This window comes from Leopardus geoffroyi, chromosome C3 (assembly GCF_018350155.1).
Source record: "Leopardus geoffroyi isolate Oge1 chromosome C3, O.geoffroyi_Oge1_pat1.0, whole genome shotgun sequence".
Taxonomy (NCBI): Eukaryota; Metazoa; Chordata; class Mammalia; order Carnivora; family Felidae; genus Leopardus; species Leopardus geoffroyi.
This window is the reverse complement of record NC_059338.1, coordinates 81195989-81216984: the sequence shown is the minus strand read 5'-3', so window position 1 is coordinate 81216984 and position 20996 is coordinate 81195989. Positions and strand designations below refer to the sequence as shown.

Here is a 20996-nt window from a genome sequence, read left to right as displayed (position 1 = left end):
ACTATAGATGCTGGAGAGGACGTGGAGAAACGGGAACCCTCTTGCACTGTTGGTGGGAATGCAACCTGGTGCAGCCGCTCTGGAAAACAGTGTGGAGGTTCCTCAAAAAATTAAAAACAGGTCTACCCTATGACCCAGCAATAGCACTGCTAGGAATTTACCCAAGGGATACGGGAGTGTTGATGCATGGGGGCACTTGTACCCCAATGTTTGTAGCAGCACTCTCAACAATAGCCAAATTATGGAAAGAGCCTAAATGTCCATCAACTGATGAATGGATAAAGAAATTGTGGTTTATATACACAATGGAGTACTACGTGGCAATGAGAAAGAATGAAATCTGGCCATTTGTAGCAACGTGGATGGAACTGGAGAGTGTTACGCTAAGTGAAATAAGTCATACAGAGAGAGACAGATACCATATGTTTTCACTCTTAGGTGGATCCTGAGACACCTAAGAGAAGACCATGGGGGAGGGGAAGGAAAAAAAAGAGGTTAGAGAGGGAGGGAGCTAAAACATAAGAGACTCTTAAAACTGAGAATAAACTGAGGGTTGACGGGGGGTGGGAGGGAGGGGAAGGTGGGTGAGGGGCATTGAGGAGGGCACCTGTTGGGATGAGCATTGGGTGTTGTATGGAAACCAACTTGACAATACATTTCCTATTGAAAAAAAAATGAACACGGTGGTTTGAGCAGACCTGGGCGGTGAGCAGGAAAAACACGTGGGAGGCATGGGCGGTGAGTTTTTAAAAAGGAAAATTCTTCAGCATTTGCTTAAGAAACGTCAGTGGACTTGGAAATGCCATCTCTCTCTTGAGTGTTACCAAAACACGAGAGAACTGGCTCTACGAGAAGAGTACTCGAGAACGAACACATACCGTTCATCAGCCTTGGGCCAGGCTCTTAGCACATCATGGTGCCTAACACTGGCCCAGCTCTCGCCTTGGCCCAGGCGGTTCCAGGCACTTCCTACATTTCATCACACAACTCAGCAAGGTCGGCACTTTATTTAGTCCCATTTCGCTGGTGAGGTCATCCTGTTCATTTTACAGGTTAAGCACGGGAAGCTCTAGGGCTTAAATTTCTCCATGTCACCCATCCTCCAGTGACACTGCTGAGATTCAAATTTAAGAATATTTGGTTCCCATGAAGGCACCCGGGCGGCTCTGTCAGTTGCACGTACGACTCTTGGTTTCAGCTCAGGTCATTCTCTCACGGGTTTGTTGGATGGAGCCCCTCATGGGGCTCTGGCACTGATGGCGTGAAGCCCGCTTGGGAGTCTCTCTCTCTCCCTGTCTCTCTGCCCCCCTCTCTCTCTGTCTCAAAATAAATGAATAAAAAACATTGAACAAAGAAGAAGATTTTGTTCCAACGCTTGGGTCTTCCCTTCAAAGCCACACCGTCCCAGTGCCTGTCTTCATCTGACCGGGAGGTGACTGGAGACCTTATTAACCTCTGTCCCTGTGCATAGACTACACATGGTTCCTCTGTTATAAATGGAGCCCCCGAGGCAAAGTCCACACCTCGGGGGCTGCGGGTGAACCAGGTGAAGCAAGAGGCCACCCGACCGCTCTCTCCTGTCCAACATTTAGAACATTCACCTGCCTCACGGGAGGAGGAAGCGATGGCATATCACCTCGACGTATGTACAAGATGAAATTTCCTAATTGCTCAGTTACATAATGCCCTCAGTCCCTCTGGAGGCGTATAATTACCCCTGCTCGCACCGGGCTGGCTGCTGCGTACCAGGCATCAGTGGGCATTATTCAGCCTTAAAAAAAAAATCGAGGGCCGCCGAGTCACAAAGGGAAACTGGTGGAGGCAGGTAGCAGACCCAGGAGGCAGGAGTAGACAGACTTGGTTCAGATAAACAGGACCCTGGCAGAGGACAGAGAAGTGATGCAATCCTGCAGAAAGAATCTTCTAATAGAGAGAGGCAGGGACATGTGGTGGAGAGGTAATGGACCCAGGTAATGGATTCCTGCTTCTGTCTGGTTTTCCTTATTGGTTTTATGACCTCGGATGACTTGGGACCAGATGGATAGTAATATTTCACCTGCTTGTCTCGGGCTTGTTTTCCAAGTAAAATATCCATAGCTTACCATTTTTGAAAACCTCTTTGTGCAAACCACGGGGATAAGTATATTATAGTTATGTTCTCATACGATATTATAACAACCCCATGGAGTAGAAAATGTTATTATGGTACCCATTTTATAGGTGGGAAAGTTGAGACCCGAGTTACGTAAATTGCTGAAGGTCACATGTCCACCACGTGGCAGAATTGCCGTTTGAATACTTCTCTCCCACTCCAGAGCCTGGATACCTGTAACTGCTACCATTATGGAATGTGACTATGTAATTTCAGAGCCTTCTGAAAGTTGAAAATAAGAGGGGGGGGGGGGCACCTGCGTGGCTCAGTCCGTTAAGAACCTGACTTTGGCTCGAATCATGATCTCACGGTTTGTGAGTTCGAGTCCTTCCTGGGGCTCTGCACAGACAGCGTGGGGCTTGCATCGGATCCTCTGTCTCCCTCTCTCTCTGCCCCTTCCCAGCTGTGCTCTCTCTCTCTCTCAAAAATAAATAAACATTAAATTTTTTTTAAAAATAAGAGGGAAACATATCAGATGTCACTTGACCATGCAGACCCTCGCTATGCACAAATATACCACTACTTTATGCATAAACTTAACACGGTTAGGTTGTCAGTTTCCCAGGACAAACGGAGAACAGAATAAATTGAATCAGAACGTTAAAGGGGTATTGGAGAAGGAGCATTGCCAGGGCACAAAATAATTCCTTAAGGTGACAGAGGAGGAAGGAACATCTTTCTTAATTTGGGATGAGGACCCTCACTTGAGAACTTGCTCTGTCTTTTTTTTTTTTTTTTTTCAACGTTTATTTATTTTTGGGACAGAGAGAGACAGAGCATGAACGGGGGAGGGGCAGAGAGAGAGGGAGACACAGAATCGGAAACAGGCTCCAGGCTCTGAGCCATCAGCCCAGAGCCCGACGCGGAGCTCGAACTCACGGACCGCGAGATGGTGACCTGGCTGAAGTCGGCGCCCAACCGACTGCGCCACCCAGGCGCCCCAGAACTTGCTCTGTCTTAATTAGCTCTGAGGGCTGCTCATTTGTCACTTTCAAACCTGGGACGGGGGTGGGGGGTGGGGAGCATGGGTATGTTTCTCTGTCTGATCCTCTCCTCTGACTCTGTCTTCATAGCCCTCGAATGGGCTGCCATTTGCACGTCCGACTAAGTTCTCTGGAACTTCTAGAAGCCATCAAGACGTGGAAGATATGACCCCAGCTCTGACAGATCCAGAAATACCTCACTACAGGAATTCTGGAAACGGCTAGATCTCGCCGTGTGCCTTATTGTTTTGCCATAAATCCGGCTAAAATCTAAAACCAAATCAAAGTCCCGCTGCAAGATTGAATGCCCTGGGCCGTTGTGTTGGTGTGTTAACTTCTTTCTGTCTCTCTCCAGTCTAGAGAAGTGGAAAGGGGGAGGTTCTGGAGAAAGATCCGGGTTTGACTTCTAGTTCTCCCGCCAACTAGCTGAGTAGTATGACTTTCTTCACCTGTAAACTACCAAATCCCGTTGTTGGAAGGGTTCCACGAGATAATAAAGGCACACACCAGTCACTTGATACATCGCCACTCCTCCCTCCTCCTTTTTCCTGGCCAAGTCCTTATACTCCTCCTTTCCTCCCTTGACTACATTTTCCCTTCCCCCTTATCATACATAACTTTATATGTATTTCTAGGTTCTCGGGGTCTGGGGCTGTTTCAGGGTTTCTTACCTCCCTGTTTCCATGGCGACTTCCCAGGGCTCTGTTTCTATTTCTGCTCTAGCCCAGAGCCTTCCTGTTTTGTTTTTCTCCTTTTCTGGTTACTTTTTTTTTTTTTGAAAGGCATGCAGACCGCAGAAAGATGGGCCGGGATCTAGGGCAGGGCAGGGGAGCTGGCAGGACCTGGAGCTACCAGGGAGGGAAAATCTCCCCAGCTGACGGACACCACAGCCTTCGTGGTCTGAGTCCACGTGGAGAAGTCCTACTGGCCACAGCAGGCAAACCTCCAAGGCGGACCTCGTGTCAGGCTCCCGTGCAGAATCGTTTCTTGCGGCTCCAACTCTTGAAGTCCTCAGACAGCCTGACCCACACATAGCACGTCCCTCTTTGCGTCATTTGGGTTCTTCTCTCCTCCGGGAGACTGGAACCTTTGGGGCCAGGGATGGGGTTATGTACAGAGCCAGCCACAGTGCCCACCCCAGACCCCAGCGGAGCCGAGGCTCATAGGGAAATGGCATCAGAACCGTAGGCACTTGCTTTGCTTAAGACAAAGAAATAACGAAGCACGTCCTATACTTTTTAAGGCACAGGGCCAACGCAGCACATGGTAATCGCCACTGATTCCTCAAGACAGCCCTATTCAGGTGTTGCTATCCTATTTTATTTTATTTCAAATATTTATATATTTTTGAGAGACAGAGAGAGAGGAAGAGTGAGAGGGAGACAGAGGATCCAAAGCGGGTTCTGAGCTGACAGCACAGAGCCTGATGCGGGACTTGAACTCTCAAACTGTCATCAAGACCTGAGCTGAAGTCGGACACTCAATTGACAGAGCCCCCCCTCCCCCCCCCCAATATCCCTTTATCCTATTTGAGACTCGTAGAGGAGGTCTGGGCTCAGGGAGATAAGTCACTTGCCTGAGGCCACAAACTGTGAGTCAAAGGCAGGATTAGAACACCAGCTCAGCTGACACTCAAACCCGCCTGCTTATCTAGCACAGCACACAGCTTCTCCAGGGATGACCGTATCCAGGCAACGGAATTAGGAGGGATCCTGGTTTGCCTCAGGCAGAAATTAAAAGTTTTTTTGTTCTTTTTTTTTTTTTTTTTTTTTTTTAATAACTGTAATCTCTTTGAAAGAGATTTACCTAAAAGGCATTAAAACCAGCTGGCTTGCCAAATCATCTTTGTCAGCTTAGCTTTTCATGAGGTAGGCTTTGGGAGGAATCGATTGGTTAAGAATCATAACTTCCTGCAAGCAGCTGAAGGTCATTGGCTCCAGGGAAGGGCAGAGGTCTTGTAGGCCAGTTTCACCGCGGTGGGAAATGCCAGGTAACAGAAGGGAGTCGGTGCTAAGTGTTGGATTACCTGCTGTCCGTGGTAGAACACGGCAAGGAGGAACATGGCCATCAGCAGCAGTGACGCCTCCTTGGTCCCCAGGAAATCTCTGTTGGAAGAAGAAAGGCAAGCAGTGACAGGGTTACAACCACGGAGGGGCTCCAAGGGGACTCATTAGGAAACCGGGGTTCAGAGAGGACAGGGGTAAACAGAAAGGAGCGACTATTTCCTGAGCACCCACTAGGTGATAGGGGCTGTGGCCCGAGGGTTTCCCCATAGGCTAAGTCAGAAATCAGTTGATGCCCAAGGGTAGGAAGTCACTTCGGTCACACCCGGCGGATGAATCTAGAATCCGGCATCTCGACAATGTACTCACATTGATAAAAATATTTTCCCTTTGCAGAACACTTCCAGACTTCAAAGAGCTTTGAAACTTTGTCACAAAAATCCATGGGAAGACAAGGATCCCTTCCTTTTTCTTTAGATGTTGTTCTTTATTTTATTTTATTTTATTATTATTATTTTTTTGAGACAGAGACAGAGCATGAGCAGGGGAGGGGCAGAGAGAAAGGAGACACAGAATCTGAAGGGGGCTCCAGGCTGTGAGCTGGCAGCACAGAGCCCGACACGGGGCTCGAACTTACAAACTACGAGATCATGACCTGAGCCGAAGTCGGACGCTTAACCGACTGAGCCACCCAGGTGCCCCTAGATGTTGTACTATTGAAGAGAGAGGGATGTGATGCTGACGATGTGGCTTTCTCTGTTCTAAGTGCTTTCACTTAGATTGTTTAGATTCTTAAGGCAGTTCTCTATGAGCTGGACACTATTTTAATCTTCCATCAATTTTTAAAATTCTTCTATCAGTTCTGTGAGTCAGGCACTGTTATAATCCCATTTCAATTCTTCTATCTTTTAATAAAGACTTTGTTCCCTGTGCATCATCTCCTCCTGGACTGACACCCCCTTTCCTCCCCACCCCCGCCAAACACTCCATTCAGTCCTTGTTGGGGCACAAGCTGCCCCAACAGGTGTCACTGGTCTGGTCTGTCCCAGACTTTCCAGAAGACCAAGCTGGAAGGCAGCTGAAGACGGCCAGTGGCAAGCGTGTGCTTAAGCACCGATGTGACTTTCAGTCATCCAGGGAATTCAGAAGTTCTAAGGAGTCCCTTGTTTGATTCCAAATGCTTTCTCTCTTTCATTTCAGCCCAGCACAAAGCCTTTTCCAGAACAAGCTAGGCCAGGAGGCAACGGGTTTGGAAGAAGCAACATCAGGCTTTGAATGTGGACACTGGTGGCTTGTGGAAATAAACAGTCCCCTTGACAGGTTTCCGTCGGCCAGTGAAGAAAACTCAAAATAAAAATGTTTTAGACAAATTGTTTCCAGGGACCTTGGGACTTGCTTTCCATCACCTCCTGGTTCTTCTACCAGTTTTCTCCACCTCAGGCGATGCTCCCCTCATCCACTCGCCCAGGTGCTTGAGCCAAATATAAGAGCAAACCTAGGAATCAGCCCTCACCACCCCAATATCCAGATCATGTCTGCTCTTGCGCCCAAACATATCCCCAGTCCATCCACTCTCCCCATCTCTACCTCCAACACCTGAGTATGGCCACCATAACTTCCGATAGCCCCCTGGCATTGCCCCCCACCATCTGTTCCTACATGGTTGCCCGAATATTTTGTCTCACCAAACCCAGATCATGTCATTCACTTTTTTACTGTCTTCCAACTACAAGCACATGTGTGCTCAGGAGTAACTTAACTCGATGAGGCTTAAGGACCCAAGGAGCCATCAAGGAGGAGATGCAGTGTTCAGATGGAGGGATAGAGTGAACACTGATATGGCCCCATCTGGGAAGTCTCCGGCCTTCCCTTTTCTTTTCTATCCTCCCTGGAGGTGAGCAGGGTAGCATTGGGCTCAAGAACTGGAGACAAGAGCTCAGCTCCCAAGACCAGTTTCTCATCTAGCTTTATGTAAAAGACCCTCCCAGCTGATACAACTCTTCATATAGAACAAGAACTCAGGAATAGAACTGTTCTTTCTATGGGGCAGGGGTTGGGGGGGGGGCGGTTGTCCATACGGGGACCCAGGGGACCAGGACGTCTGTGGGCTGGAACAAGATTCAGATTCATGGATTCCTAGTTCCATCTGCTTTTCCTTAGAGATAATATGCTCATAATAGATGGTACTCGTTATCGTGTCTCTTCCCTACAGCCCCAGTGAAGCACGTAATTATTGAGCCCCAACATGTGCCAGGCACACGCTGGGATATGGAAAATAAAGATGGCACACTGTTTTTGCCCTCAAGACGGTCCAGTAAAGGAAAGGACCAAACAGAGAGTACGTTCATAACATAATATACTCCATTGTCCAAATACAGCCTTGTTGCCATGGGAATCCATGGGAAGTGAAAGTAACCCAGGATGGATGTTCTGGGAATTCAAGAGCTGGGTCTTACAGGATGATAAGACTTGAGGAGGAAAAGATGGGACTGGCTGTCTAGGTATGGGACATCGATCTTGTTCAGCTAGCTGGTTTAATAGCTGCGGGGCTGAGTCTGAATGGGAGACATCCTGTGTTTAACTCCAACTCTTGCTCTGACTAGCACTTCTGACATCCTTTTCTTTGTCATGTGGAAGCCTTTTGTAAGGCCTGCAATTTATCACTAACAACCTGCTTCCAAGAGAAAACACAAATGCCTCTTGAAAGCAGTGGTTGACGAAAAATAGATGACCAGATTGAATTCAGAAGCAAAGAGAAAATGATTATGAATGGTTTCTTAGTCTTTAAGATGTATTTCAGACTGAAGAATTACAGTCTGAGTAAAGAGGGCAAAATGTTCAGAGAAAGTCAGCCAGGCCAAGCAACATCCAAAACGAGCCATCATTTAAATTTAGAAGCAGGGGTGCCTGGGTGGCTCAGTCGGTTAAGCATCTGACTTCAGCTCAGGTCACGATCTCACGGCTTGTGGGTTCAAGCTCCGCGTCGGGCTCTGTGCTGACAGCTCGGAGCCTGGAGCCCGCTTCGGATTCTGTGTCTCCCTCTCACGCTGCCCCTCTCCCACTCCCACTCTGTCTCTGTCTCTCTCTCAAAAATGAATAAACATTGAACAATTAAAAAACCGTAAAGCTAGAAGGAACTTTTTGTAGCTCCTGTGATTCTCTGAAGAACTTCCAAGAGAGCCAAATGACCAACATTTGTATGAAATTATAATACTTTGCTTGGTATTGGCTGGCAGAGAAACCGAGGACGTTTGAACTAATTTATTTATACTAATAAAATCATGGTATTAATACCATTATCTTCCTATGCTAATAGAAAGAGGCATAATTAAGTGAAAACACATGTAGAATAATGTAATTCTCCAGGGCTAGAACAGTCTTTAGAGATCATCTTATCTGATGTCTCATAAAAATGAGTATTTAGTTTGAGGGTTACTTATTACGGAAGCATTTATACTAGTTGTAGTCAATTTGGAAGCTAATGCAAATTACAAATAAGAAAATAAAGGGAGTCCTGAAGCCTACCACCCAGAGAAAACAACGGTTAATACCTTGGAGCCAACTAAATGTCGCTCCATGCAAAACCATCTTTGCAAATTTAGGACTGTATGGTTCGTACGATTTTTGTAACCTACTTTGGCACTCAGTGTCTATAATGAAACTAACTCCATGTAATTACATACGTTACAATGTGAGCTGAGTGGGTCCATTCTATTTCATATTATGTGATGTAATATCCCTCGGGTGGCTCTCATTTTATAGATTTAAGGTTGAGGCCCAGGGAGAAGCTACACGTCCAAGTTCGCACAGCTGATTTCTATCCGAGTCAAGATGCGCGGTCACATCTCAAGCACCAAGTTCAGAGCTTTAGCGATTACGTACCTGAGGCCAAAGTTTTGGTTTAGCTAGGAGTTCCCATTTCCCCCTTTTGAAACTCAAAATACACCATCAGTTTGAACTGATGCTTTATTCTGTCCCCAGACTAGTGGCTGCATCAGCTACGTGCTGATTTTGTGCCACGCCTCCGGTAACACTCTACATACCTGTTGCTTGCCCTTTGTCACATCAACAATTAAGTACCATTATCCCTCTTCCAGTAAAGAAGAAACCGAGGCTCAGGTGTGAAACGATTCACTGTAGTTCACTGATCTGGCGCGTAGGGAAGCCCGGCTGTCAATCTATATCTCAGTCATGCTCTCTCAGGAGCCACTGTGCCCTCCTATATGCATTTTCTTGTACTTTCTTGCCCCTAAGCTCCTTGGAGATAGAAACAATGTCTTATTCGTCTGTGAATCTGCAGGGCCTAGAAGAGGTGGGACACAGAAGTGCTTACTGGATGGGGAATGCTTGGTTTAAGGGTGATGGTGAGCAAACATCACAGGGTTGTGGAGAGCAGACACTTGGCTTACGGTGACTCAGTGGTACAATATGATTCAAAAGAAGCTAACGTTTCTTTCAGTCCCTCGTGTATTTAATGTTTCACCCAACAAGTCTTTAATTGGACACCCACTGCCAGATACCTCACTAAGTGCCAAAATATAAGCATGAGTAATGGTCCTTGCCCTCAAATGCTCCTACTCTAATGGAAGAGGAGGACGTGAAAAGTAATGATGGCAACACTGAGGGAGAAGTGCAATGAGAGGTTAGGCGCACAGGTTAAAAGCGAGGAACGCTCAGAGGGGGCATTACTGCTCTTGGGCTGGACCTTGAGAGGGATGGGCTGGGAATAAGGAGATGTACGCGTCTGGCAGGGGAACGGGCAGAAGCCCCCTGGGCGGGTAACCAGCCTGGTTTCCTATGGCTAGAACACCGGATGGGTACGTTGTGGCCTCTGGAGCTACAGAAGGAAAAGACTAGAGGAGTCATGGGGGCCAGACCCAGGATGGCGGGTGGAGTCCTTGAGAAACAGGTTGAACTTTTAGCTTCTTAGAGGCAATAAGGAGCCCCTTAAGGGTTTTAAGAAGGATCATGAGTTCACCAGATGGCTCTGGTGGCCTTGAGAGGGGTGGACTGAGAGTGGAGGCCGGGAGATCAGTTAGGCGACCGCAGCAAATGAAAGTAACGACCTTTCTAGAACTGTAGCATTTGCAGCGTGGAGGGGGCAGGTGGGACACTAATTGCTAGTATTCATCAAGTGCTTGTTCTATGCCAGGCCTTGTGCTAAGTTTCCATGATCACATTTGATCTCTCTGACCCTTCTACTCTGGACGAGTGGTTATTGCCCCCACGTTACAGATGAGAAAAGCCGGGCTGAGAGAGATGGTCACTTTTCACGAATTCCCTTGGGATCCCACAGCTGGTTGATGGCAGAGCTGGGGTCTGAACCTAAGTCCTTTCACCCTGAAACTTGTACTCACGCGTGTTATGATAGGTACTTCTCTGCAAGGGCTGCTGACGAACGGGAGTCCCCAGGGATTGATAAGATACTGGGGGAGAGGGTGCCTCTCTTGTTCTGGGCTCAGCGTCATCCACTGAGACAAGGAGTTGTGCAGATGGGGAGATGCCCGTCTGAAGTATGTGGGACCATCTCTCTGGAGACGCTGCCCAGCCGCCCAGTGTAAGGTTTTCTGCACTTCTCGTGACCGGGGCACCCGACCCCCAGGAGCAACCCGCAGAATGCCCCCGAACCATCATGAGCAGGCTGTGGCTGCCAACGAGATACACAGTGGCATCTAATGACTTCCACCGTAGCGGAGAGAGAAGGCTGAACGAGCAGCTTCCCGCTCCTCATTAGTTTAGTTCCTTTGAAAGCAAAGTGGAAGTCAATACAAGCCTAGCCGATAACCGACCTTGGCGCAGGAAGAAGCTGAGAAAAACACTCGGACGCTGGCAGCCATGAGCCTGGGATTACGTTTACGTTCACAACCCTACTTAACAATTTCACTACAAGTTTTTGCTGAAGACCTCAGATCAGGGGCGCCTGGGTGGCTCAGTCGGTTGAGGGTCCAAATCTTGATTTCAGCTTGGGTCACGATCTCACGGTTCCTGGGTTGGAGCCCCGCGTCAGGCTCTGTGCCGACAGCTCGGAGCCTGGAGCCCGCTTCGGATTCTGTGTCTCCCTCTCTCTCTCTCTCTGCCCCTCCCCCCGCTCGTACTGTGTTTCTCTCTCTCAAAAATAAATAAATAAATAAATAAATAAATAAAGACATAAAAAAAATTTAACAAAAGAAGCTGTGCTCCCCTTTAAATAGCTAAGTTGTAACTGGTTTAATTTTATTTTTACCACAAACGTGGCTTATTTTGTTCCTACATGCCTTTACCCTCTGTTTGGCCGCAGGACACTGGTGGCCACTAACCACGTTACCTAATTTGGAACTATTCTGATGGTCTTTGAATCCTGGGCATCCGGTGGGAGTTTCTTCAGCTTGACTTAAAAGAAGTTTACGCGGTATTGACAAAGGTGGACGTTGGAGCCAGGAAGACTCAAGTTTGAATCCGGGTCTGTTCCTTATTGGCCACGTGCCCAGGATAATTGTTTAACCTCCCCAAGCCTGAGTTCTTCAGACGGTTGCCATGGGGATCAAATATACATACAGTGTCTGATGCACGTGTACAGCAGGCACAAATTAGCGTCTAGAATTCATAAATACCCTTTGCAAATCCAGTAAGAAAAAGGCAAACAGCCTAACACGTAAAGCCGGCAAAGGATATGATCTGACAATTCACCCAAAAGGAAATCCAAATGGTGAATAAGCAAACATATAAAACGCACACACTTAGTCATGATCAAGGAACTAATGAAAATAATGAGACACCCATAAACGCAACAAGAATTTTAAGAGTCTAACGACAGTGTGGGTGGCAACCAGAAGCAACGGGACCACGGCTTGTGAGAGGGAAACTGTTTTAAGCACGTTGGAGAGCAAATTTGGCAATATCGTAAAAGTGGGAAATGCAGATACCCTACAATGCAGTGAGTTTACTTTCGAATAGAAGTTCCAGGAGAGGTCTTCGATAATGGTCACTGAAGCGTTTTTTTTAAGTAGGGAAAACTGCTAACAGCCTGAAAGTCTATTAATAGGTCAAAGGATAAATATATTTTGGTACGTTTGTATTATATAATAGGAACATATTACAGCTGCGGAGATTGTGAAAGCTGTCGACAGAATTACATCTGTAGACATCAACCCACACGTAACTAAAAAATACAATACTGCGTGACAACAAAATAATTTTAGAAGTAATTTATAATACAGACATAACTAAATATATATTTAGAAAACCTGGGGGGCGCCTGGGGGGCTCAGTCGGTCAAGCATCTGACTCCTGATGTCGGTTCAGGTCATGATCCAAGGGTTGTGAGATCAAGCCCCGCGTCAGGCTCTGCACTGAGTGTGGAGTCTGCTTGGCATTCTCTCTCTCTCTTTCTCTCTCCCTTTCTCTGCCCCACCCCTACCCCAAAAGAAATGAAACAAAACAACAACAACCACAAAAAATCACAGATGGGAGGGGTACACATTAAGTGCATTAGAAATTGGCGCGTACGAGAAAGAGAGGAGAGGAATGCCGGGGAAGAGAACTTCAGCAAAATAGCTTAAATACTTTACCCTTTTAAGAGTGCAGAAGTAACTACGACTCGTTATTAACACTGTTTATGCAGGGGTTGGTTCACAGACGTTCACCTTATTAGGATCATGCACATTTTCTGAGGTTCTTTTGGGGGTGATCTTGGCCTCATCTTTTTCTCATCGGGTTGGCCCCTTGTGGTCTCAGTTAGCCCGGTGCCTCCCACACCAGGGGAGAGTTGTCTCTGCCACTTCTAGCTCAGATAAAGCTCCACACTGCAGGTGTGTGAGGGGCCACTGGCTGTCACCAGGAAGTTCATCCAGAGAATGAGCTGTGACTCACGAGAGCCAGGAAAGGGCTGGAGCCGATGGAGAAACTCCTCTCCCTTTCTCCGCCCTGAGCTGCCTTTTCCCCACCTCACTGCCCATCCAGAGACATTCCAGCTGAGTGTCTCTCCTCAATCTCTTCACAGTCCACGTGGCCATCGAATACCTCGTCAGCTTGCATTTGCCTCCTGCCCTCTTCTCCTTATTTTCACTGCCCTGGGGGTGTACCAGCCCTTTAGCCTTGTCTCAGGCTCTGTTCTAAGAAACCTAGGCTGAGACATTTTTTTTAATGTTTATTTATTTTTGAGGGGGGGTTGCAGAGAGAGAGAGGGAGATACAGAATTGGAAGCAGGCTCCAGGCTCCAAGCTGTCGGCACAGAGCTTGACGCGAGGCTTGAAATCACGAGCTGCGAGATCATGACCTGAGCTGAAGTCAGGTGCTCGACCTACTGAGCCACCGAGGCGCCCCTCTTTTTTGGTACTTTTTTGTATTTCAAAAACAATACAGTGCAAGGAGCATAGTAAGTGCCCGACGCACAATGTCTGCTATTATTAATACTGCCCCAGCCAAATTATAATCAGATCCCGTACGTCTCGGAGCTGTGAAACTGGAAGGAATCGCAAATTATTGGGTGTGGACGAGACTGGAACTCCGATTTAGTTACTATTCAGTCCAGTCTATAAAGCTGATGTTCAGGATTGGAACTAGGGATGTTGCTTAGACTGGTAGGCTAGCGAGTGCCTGAGCTGAGAAACAGAAGTCAACGTCCAACAGTCCCCAGGCTTTGGTGTCTCCATCTCAATCATTTTCCCAACGGCTCCCTTTCCCACTGGGAGTCTGAGCACTTTTTGAGGACGCGACGGCGGGCACTTACTCTCCGCTGTGGTTTAGGTTGTCATAGCGCAGGAAGAGGCCCGCGTAGACGGTCTCAGTCAGCAGCGCGTAGATGGCAATCATAATCAGCAGCACGGCCAGCTTCAGGACAGAGTTCAGGCGGAGGAAAACCGCACAGGTCACCATGGCCAACACCCCAGTGAAGACGAAGTACTGGGAAGAGAGAGAGGGGAGGTGGTCAGACTCAACAGGAACGTGGGAGGCTCGCTCTCCTCGGCATGGGTGCTGGTGGCGGGGGGGGGGGGGGGGGCGGTGTCTCCTGATACAGATAGCCGCTGAGCACCTCCAGTTGGAGACCTCAGGCTGCCCTCCAGTTCAACAAGCCTCCAAGAGAACTCATCAGTGCCTTACCACCACCTCCCAAGCCTCTGTTCCGTGGTGTTTGGGGACCATTTATACCAGCCCTAGGCCAGAACCCTCGGTCTCTTCTCTGCTGCCTTTCTCCCCCCCCCCCCCCCACATCCTACAGCCGGGCCACCCCCAGTCTGCAGACTCCACTCCCTTCATAGAGCTCACATCCATGCAGTCTCCCCTTCTGAGCTCTTTCCGTTCTGGTTCTGGAACGGTTTCGGCAGCTCTGTCTCCTTGCGGGCCTCGACCCTCACTGAACACACGCTGGCTTTCTCTCTCCAGAACCTCTAACACACGCCTCATCACCCCACTCCTCGCCTCGAAGGCCTTCCCTGGCCCACCATTCCCTCAGATGGTGTTCTCCTTGCTGAGTGGGAAGCTTACAAGGCCGTGACGGATCAGATATCTCCCTTCACTTTCCAAACCCAACGTAGGCTTCGGCCTCACTGTCTCCTTGCAACTCCCACAGCTGTTTCCGGACCCTCCCGGGCCCCCCGCTTTGCACCCCACAACTTCTTGCTCAAAGCTCATTCCTGTGACTTAGCCTCGCTTCTCTGACAAGTGTGAGCTCAGGTGTCCTTGCCCCTGAGAAGCCTTGGTGCACATCTCCAGGTGCCCTGGAAACTGTCTTGTTCCTCCACAGTACCCCCCCCTCCCCGCCCCACACCCAGGATAAGGTCTATCTCCTTATGTTACAAGTAGCTGTTTAAAGGGCCAGTCTGGCACCACTCAAGCTAGAACACCGAGTGGCCCCCACGGGTCAGTCTGCCCAGGCAGATTTCAGCCTTCCGGAGGACACTCCCCGGAAGCCTATTTCCCTTACAGAAGCAGCTCCTTGTATCATTTTGGATGAACAGGTTCAGATTCTGACTATCCAGTGGGAAAAAAGAATAAAACCAGCGTCATCAAGGGCCACTTGATGGCTGTACTTGGATCTTTCCACACTTTTTCTCTTGCAATTCTCAACGTAACTGGCCAGGATGGGCATCGTAATTCCCATTTCGCAGGTGAGGAGACTGAAGCTCAGAGAGCTCACGTAAATCGCTCGAATTCTCACAACTGGCAAATGGCACCCAGACACCTGGATGCATCTGTGCAAGTCCCACACGGAGCTTGAGAATTCCTCAAAATCCATTCTAGCCCTGTTATGCATGGTTCCGTGTAGCAACTGGAGGTCTCCTCTCTCCTGTTATAGACAGAGACAACTTCTGTATGGGCAGAGGAGACCAGCAAGAATTTCTAGAATCTCCGAACAACTACAGAACAGGTTTATTGAGTTCCTAAGCCAAACTGACCCATGAATGTACACAGTCAACAGTGATATCAAGCGAGACCCCACTGAGGTCTATTATGATGCATGGGGTAGACTCAGGAATGAATAAGGCAGTGTTCCGACAGATCCCCATGTCTGGGGCGGCCTTCGCTTTTGTCTTTCTTAGTAAACCCAGTTGTGTCCTTGTCTCAAATGGATGATGTGTTTTCCTCCCCTCTCTAAGATCTTCCCTTGGCAAGATTTTCGGGTAACTCATCTTGATGTCTCCATGCCATCAATTTACCAAATAGAGAGGAAAGATGAATAGGCCCGAGGCATCCTGTTTCATCATTACCTGCATCACGATGAAGAGTTGTGCACAGTTTTAGCAGTGCAAATTATGAATCATGTATTAAATCAAAGCTGTCAAAATGACTGTGCCCTTGAGAAAAACTTTATGAGGGCACAACAGTCAAGTTAAAAAAGCGTAATGAGGATTTATGGAGTGGCTATTGCAATCAGGACATGGGTGCTGGGCGCTGGGGATTCCAAGGTGAGTGAGAGATGGTCTGGACCACATCTTGTGGTCTAAGATGTGAAGCCGATGTGGAGACACGAGTGACAATGTGCCATGGAAAGTGCTCTGCCAGCAACGTGATCACGTGTGATGGAGCACAGGGGCAGAAGGCATACACGTTTGGAGAAAGATTTGTGGGGCAGGCAGATCTGAACTGGATCTGAAGGATGGACAGTATTCACACGATGGAAAATGGAAAGGGAAGAACATTCTATGAAGATGGAATGACGTGAACTCAAGAGTGCCAAAGACCAAATCTATAGGACTCCTGGGGTATGTCAAAAAGTCGCATAATAAACCCTACGGGGAGCCAGGAACATAGGCAGGCAGATCAATTTCAAATGAATTGCCCGCCTCCTTTCTCTGCCAAGACGTCTGAAATTATCAGAGTTAAATAGAGTCCCATACCTGCACGAAGGGTTGATGGATCTTTCTTTTTATGGTCTCAACCAACCGGGTTAGTGCTCTCTCTCCAGCTCTACCACCTCCCCCCATTCCACTGAAACAAACCACCCTGCTCACTGCCTTGCACAGTTTAGGGAACTTTCCACCCTAAAATATAAGGCTGAAACTCATGGTGATGCTGTAAACCGCAGGATCATCAAAGGAAAGAGGCCCCTGGATAAATAACATCAGGAGCTTCTCCTCTGTCTCTTCCATAGCTTGAATGAATAGTGGGAGTGGGACCAGGAAATGGAGAGGAACAGGAAGCTACCGAAGTATTAGGACTTCGTGAAAATCTCTCTTTCAGCCGGGTCTGGACCCATAAATTTCATGTTTCCTATAACGTGGGAAGATGCCGGACCTAACACAGTTACTCAGTTTCTGTCAAATGATAGTCTCTGTGCTCTTTAAGTCACTCCAGGAACTCAGAAGCCCCACAGTCTTCAGAATGCCCCCCACAGGGGACCCGGGTAACATAAAGGGTTCATAGGTGGGGCAGGGCAGAACCACGTTGCAAAGCCACGTTGCAAAAACTCTCATGTGGACCGCTGAGAAGTCTGCCCTGTAGTCCGCAGTCCACAAGGAACCACGGATGGGTTTCAGGTTTGCGATGGATTCAGTAGATCTAGGAAAAAACTGTGATGTGGGTAAGTACAGGATGGAATGTAATGAATGGAGAAAAGCTGAAGGTTTAAAAGAAATTTTTTTTACATTTACTTATTTTTTGAGAGACATAGAGAGAGCACAAGTTGGAGAGAGGCAGAGAGAGAGGGAGACCCAGAACCTGAAGCAGATTCCAGGCTCCAAGCTGTCAGCCCAGAGCCCGACAAGGGGCTCAAACTCACAAGCCGTGAGATCATGACCTGAGCCGAAGTCAGACGCTTAACTGACTGAGCCACCCAGGCGCCCCAAAGGCTGAAGGTTTAAAGACAAGTTTAGGGACCTACCCAATAGACGAAGCAAGAGCTGTGTCTAGCTTCATGTGAAGGTGAGGAGAGAGGGGAGTCGGAACTGGTGCTAAGCATTCCAGCAGGGATTAGTCTATTAACTAAGAGAAAGAAAAAAAACAACTACAGAATGAGGGATGGGGAAAGGGAATGCGTTCAGTTTTAGGCTTCTCAAGCTTTAGGTATCGAGGGTGGTTCAGTAAAGACAGCTCGTGGCCACCGCAGGTGTGAGGCTGGGGTTCGGAAGACAGATGGGGCTGGAGACGTGCAGCTGACATCGTTCAGCTGACCCCACAGCTGTGGAGACCACCCAAGCAGAACATGAAAAGGAAAGAAGACACAGAGACTAAAATGTAGAGATTCCCATATTTGAGGGGCTGTGGAGGAAGAGAAATTGAGAACATTGATTAGGGATTGTTGGGGGTGTCAGAGAACAACGAGGAGACAGGAGTGTAAACGCACAGAACCCAAAGAACAAAAATATCCATAGATGGGGCGCCTGGGTGGCTCAGTTGGTCGAGCAGAAGACTTTGGCTCAGGTCATGATCTCGTGGTTCGTGAGTTTGAGCCCCACATCGGGGTCTTTGCTATTAGCACAGAGCCTGCTTTGGATCCTCTGTCCCGTCTCTCTCTGCCCCTCCCATGCTCAAAAGCATGCACGCTTTCTCTCTCTCTCTGTCAAAAGTGAAAATAAGCATTAAAAATAATCTCCATAGACAAAGATTTTCAGAGGAACATTTCAAAGGCAAGATATAGAAAAATGTCTTCCAAGTAACTGTGGAAAGTAGGACGTATAATTTTGTATGCGCTATAATCACAGCAATGCAAAATATGGACACAGATAGGACATGGCTTTGGAGTGGACTATTTCCATCTAGTCCTTTAATTTGATCATAACATCCAATATCAAATGAGGCAATGGGTCGAACGCACTGTTTTGCAGTGAGTCCTTGTATTCCCAAGAAGTCTGCATCCCGATATAGTCATGGGGTTCTCTGCTTCTTCCTAGTTTTTTTAAGCTTATTTATTTATTTTTTTGAGAAAGAGAGAGAGAGCGGGAGCACGGGAGGGGCAGAGAGGGAGAGAAAGAATCCCCAGCAGGCTCCATGCTGGTAGCAAGGAAGCCAGACGTGGGTCTCGATCCCACAAACTGTGACATCATGACCTGAGCAGAAAACAAGAGCCAGAGACCCCCAACTGACTGAGCCACCCAGGTGCCCCTGCTTCTTCCTAGGTTTTAATGATGAAAAATAATAACACCAGGATTTGCATGAGTAGTGTTAGGGATGGGCCAGTTTCCAGCGACCTCTGATAAAGAAAACACACAAGCTGCGCACTCTAAGGGGAAAAGAGACCCAATAATGACACATCAGTTTTGACCAGGAAAATAAAAAGATTGCTGCAGTGGGCACTAGGCATTGGTACCCAAGTTAGGAAATACAGATCAGAGGCATTTTGGTAGTGAGGCTGAAACGTGGGTAGGAGAAGAGAGACAAACCAGGAGCATGTGCAGATGTGAGGCAGCCTGGGTCCTGATGTTAGACGAACATTAGGTAAGAGGGGCAGGGGGCGGGGCTCAGGTGGGGGTGCAGATGCCTATACATCAGAGGTAAGTTGGTAGAAGGTGGAAATAATAATCATAACCGGCCACTCGCTGGGCGGGCACGAATGCTGTGTAAGGTCCTTTATGAATGCCTGCTTCTGAGTAATTGAGGCTTTCTTCTTTCAGATAATACACGGACTTGGGAAATTACAAATTACAAATTCCTTCCAAGTGTATGCGGAAAAAAATCGGAGTCCTACATCATGGCCAAGGGTCAAGGGAAGCAAAATCTGATGAAGTTTGCAGGAAACAAGCATTTTGCCAGCTAAATGCTGGCAACTCGTTGCTCTACGCTCATTCCTCTACGCTTGCAGAATGAGGACCTACAAGCCACCAAGAATTGTGGCAGGCTGGAAGACACCATGCTAACGCCAGGACGTTGTCATAAAGTATCATAAATGACCTCAGCAACGGGTGCATATTGTCCTCCTAGAAGAGGAGGGGGAAGACTATCGCACAGCGAGAATGTGAAGGAAGCCTTGAACACCGACCCACGGAAGTCACCCAAGCTGGGCTGCGTCCATTTGGTTGCTGTGGCATTAGGAACTCAGAACAAGAGGGGCAGATAGCCGGCGGACCATTTTCAGAAGTCACTGCCGTTCAAAGAAAGAATCCAGACTTTCCGATTCACACAAAACCGGATTCTCAACTCTAACTCTTCGTACAAGCAGCAGAGTGAAGGGCATGGAGGCCAAGGCTGGAGGCTGCTCTGTTTCGTCCCGAGCCTCCCCTCCCCACCATCAAACAGTGATGGTGTTAGGAACCTGGGGTCACCACGAGCGTGGGTGGGGTATAACCAACCCGATGTTCCCCGCCGTTTACTGGGTTGTGTGTGGCAGAGGAAAGGGGTGTTTTGTGTATGTTGGGTGCTCTGGTACAATCTTCCTGTGCTTTGGCTTATTCTAGATCCCGATTCCCATGATTGACCTTTTCTTCCCCCCATACGGGGGGAAGAAAGGTAAGTCTTGTCTAGTTCTTTACAGTGATTAGCTTAGGTGAGTCAAAGAAATGCCACAAGGAGATGCAATGTTTATGACTGACTTGTGTTGAGGGCAGATGGACTCTTCTAGAAATTTCCTAGAAGCAACTACATTCTCAGTCAATACTTTCACCTCAAAATCCTTCCTGGAAAGGCACGTCTATATTAATGATGCCTACAAATAATGACTATCCCAGGAAAGCTATGAGGCAAACTCTAATCACAGAGCAGGCACAGTAGCTATTTCTTATGGAAAGGCACTACTAGAAAATATTTTTGGAAATATAAGATGATGCTCATCTTGGTGGTGCCCACTCGCCAACTCAGTGTGGTCACTTGGAAAACTACATGCTTGTCTTGTCTCTGCTTCTTTGAGGACCGAGCTGAGACCCTTGTAAATGACCATCACAATCCATTTTTGAAAAACATCAAGAACGCAGTCTCTCTGTGTTTTGATTCCTAAACGGCGACGTCTTGCCGGATCACCCATCTCAGTGACTTCCAGAAATTAAATGTGCTCCCAAAGGACGGCAATTTGACATCGTTAAACATACATCTAGGAAGTGTATGCGGTCAGCTGAGAACAACAGGCAGGGAGGAGCATGGTGGGACTGTTGGAAGAAAGTGTGTGCCCTCCAAGGCCGCTCCCTGGGCGTGGGAGGCAAGTGCAGAGTCTAGAAGGATCTGGCTCCCTGAGAACGATGCCACTCACCATCTTGTACCCAGTGGGTGAGGCCAGAAAAGCAGCATTACGAAAGGGAAGCAGGCTATGAAAAGATGGCCTGTTCAAGTGTTTAGTCACACATCGGGCGCATAACCATGTAGATGATGTCATGTTTGGAGCACAAAGCCTTGTGCACTTAAAAAAATATGTTACGGCCCTTAACTGCCACTTGGGCAGCCTCTGTTTTCCCCGAGTTACCAAAGACGTCAAGAAAGAAAGAAACTAGCATTTAATGAGTGTTTTGGGGCGTCTGG

General features: G+C 47.9%; 1 protein-coding gene across 3 annotated transcripts in view; it reads right to left on the bottom strand.

Moving 5' to 3' along the window:
- Positions 1-20996, bottom strand: part of ADCY8 (adenylate cyclase 8) — a 224807-nt gene that overhangs the window by 25213 nt on the left and 178598 nt on the right. For all 3 annotated transcript variants that reach the window (XM_045453661.1, XM_045453662.1, XM_045453663.1), the window contains 2 exons: positions 13846-14018; positions 5162-5240 (listed from right to left, as the gene is read on the bottom strand). In XM_045453661.1, coding sequence (XP_045309617.1) covers positions 5162-5240; positions 13846-14018 — 252 coding nt within the window. The remainder of the gene's footprint in view (positions 1-5161; positions 5241-13845; positions 14019-20996) is intronic.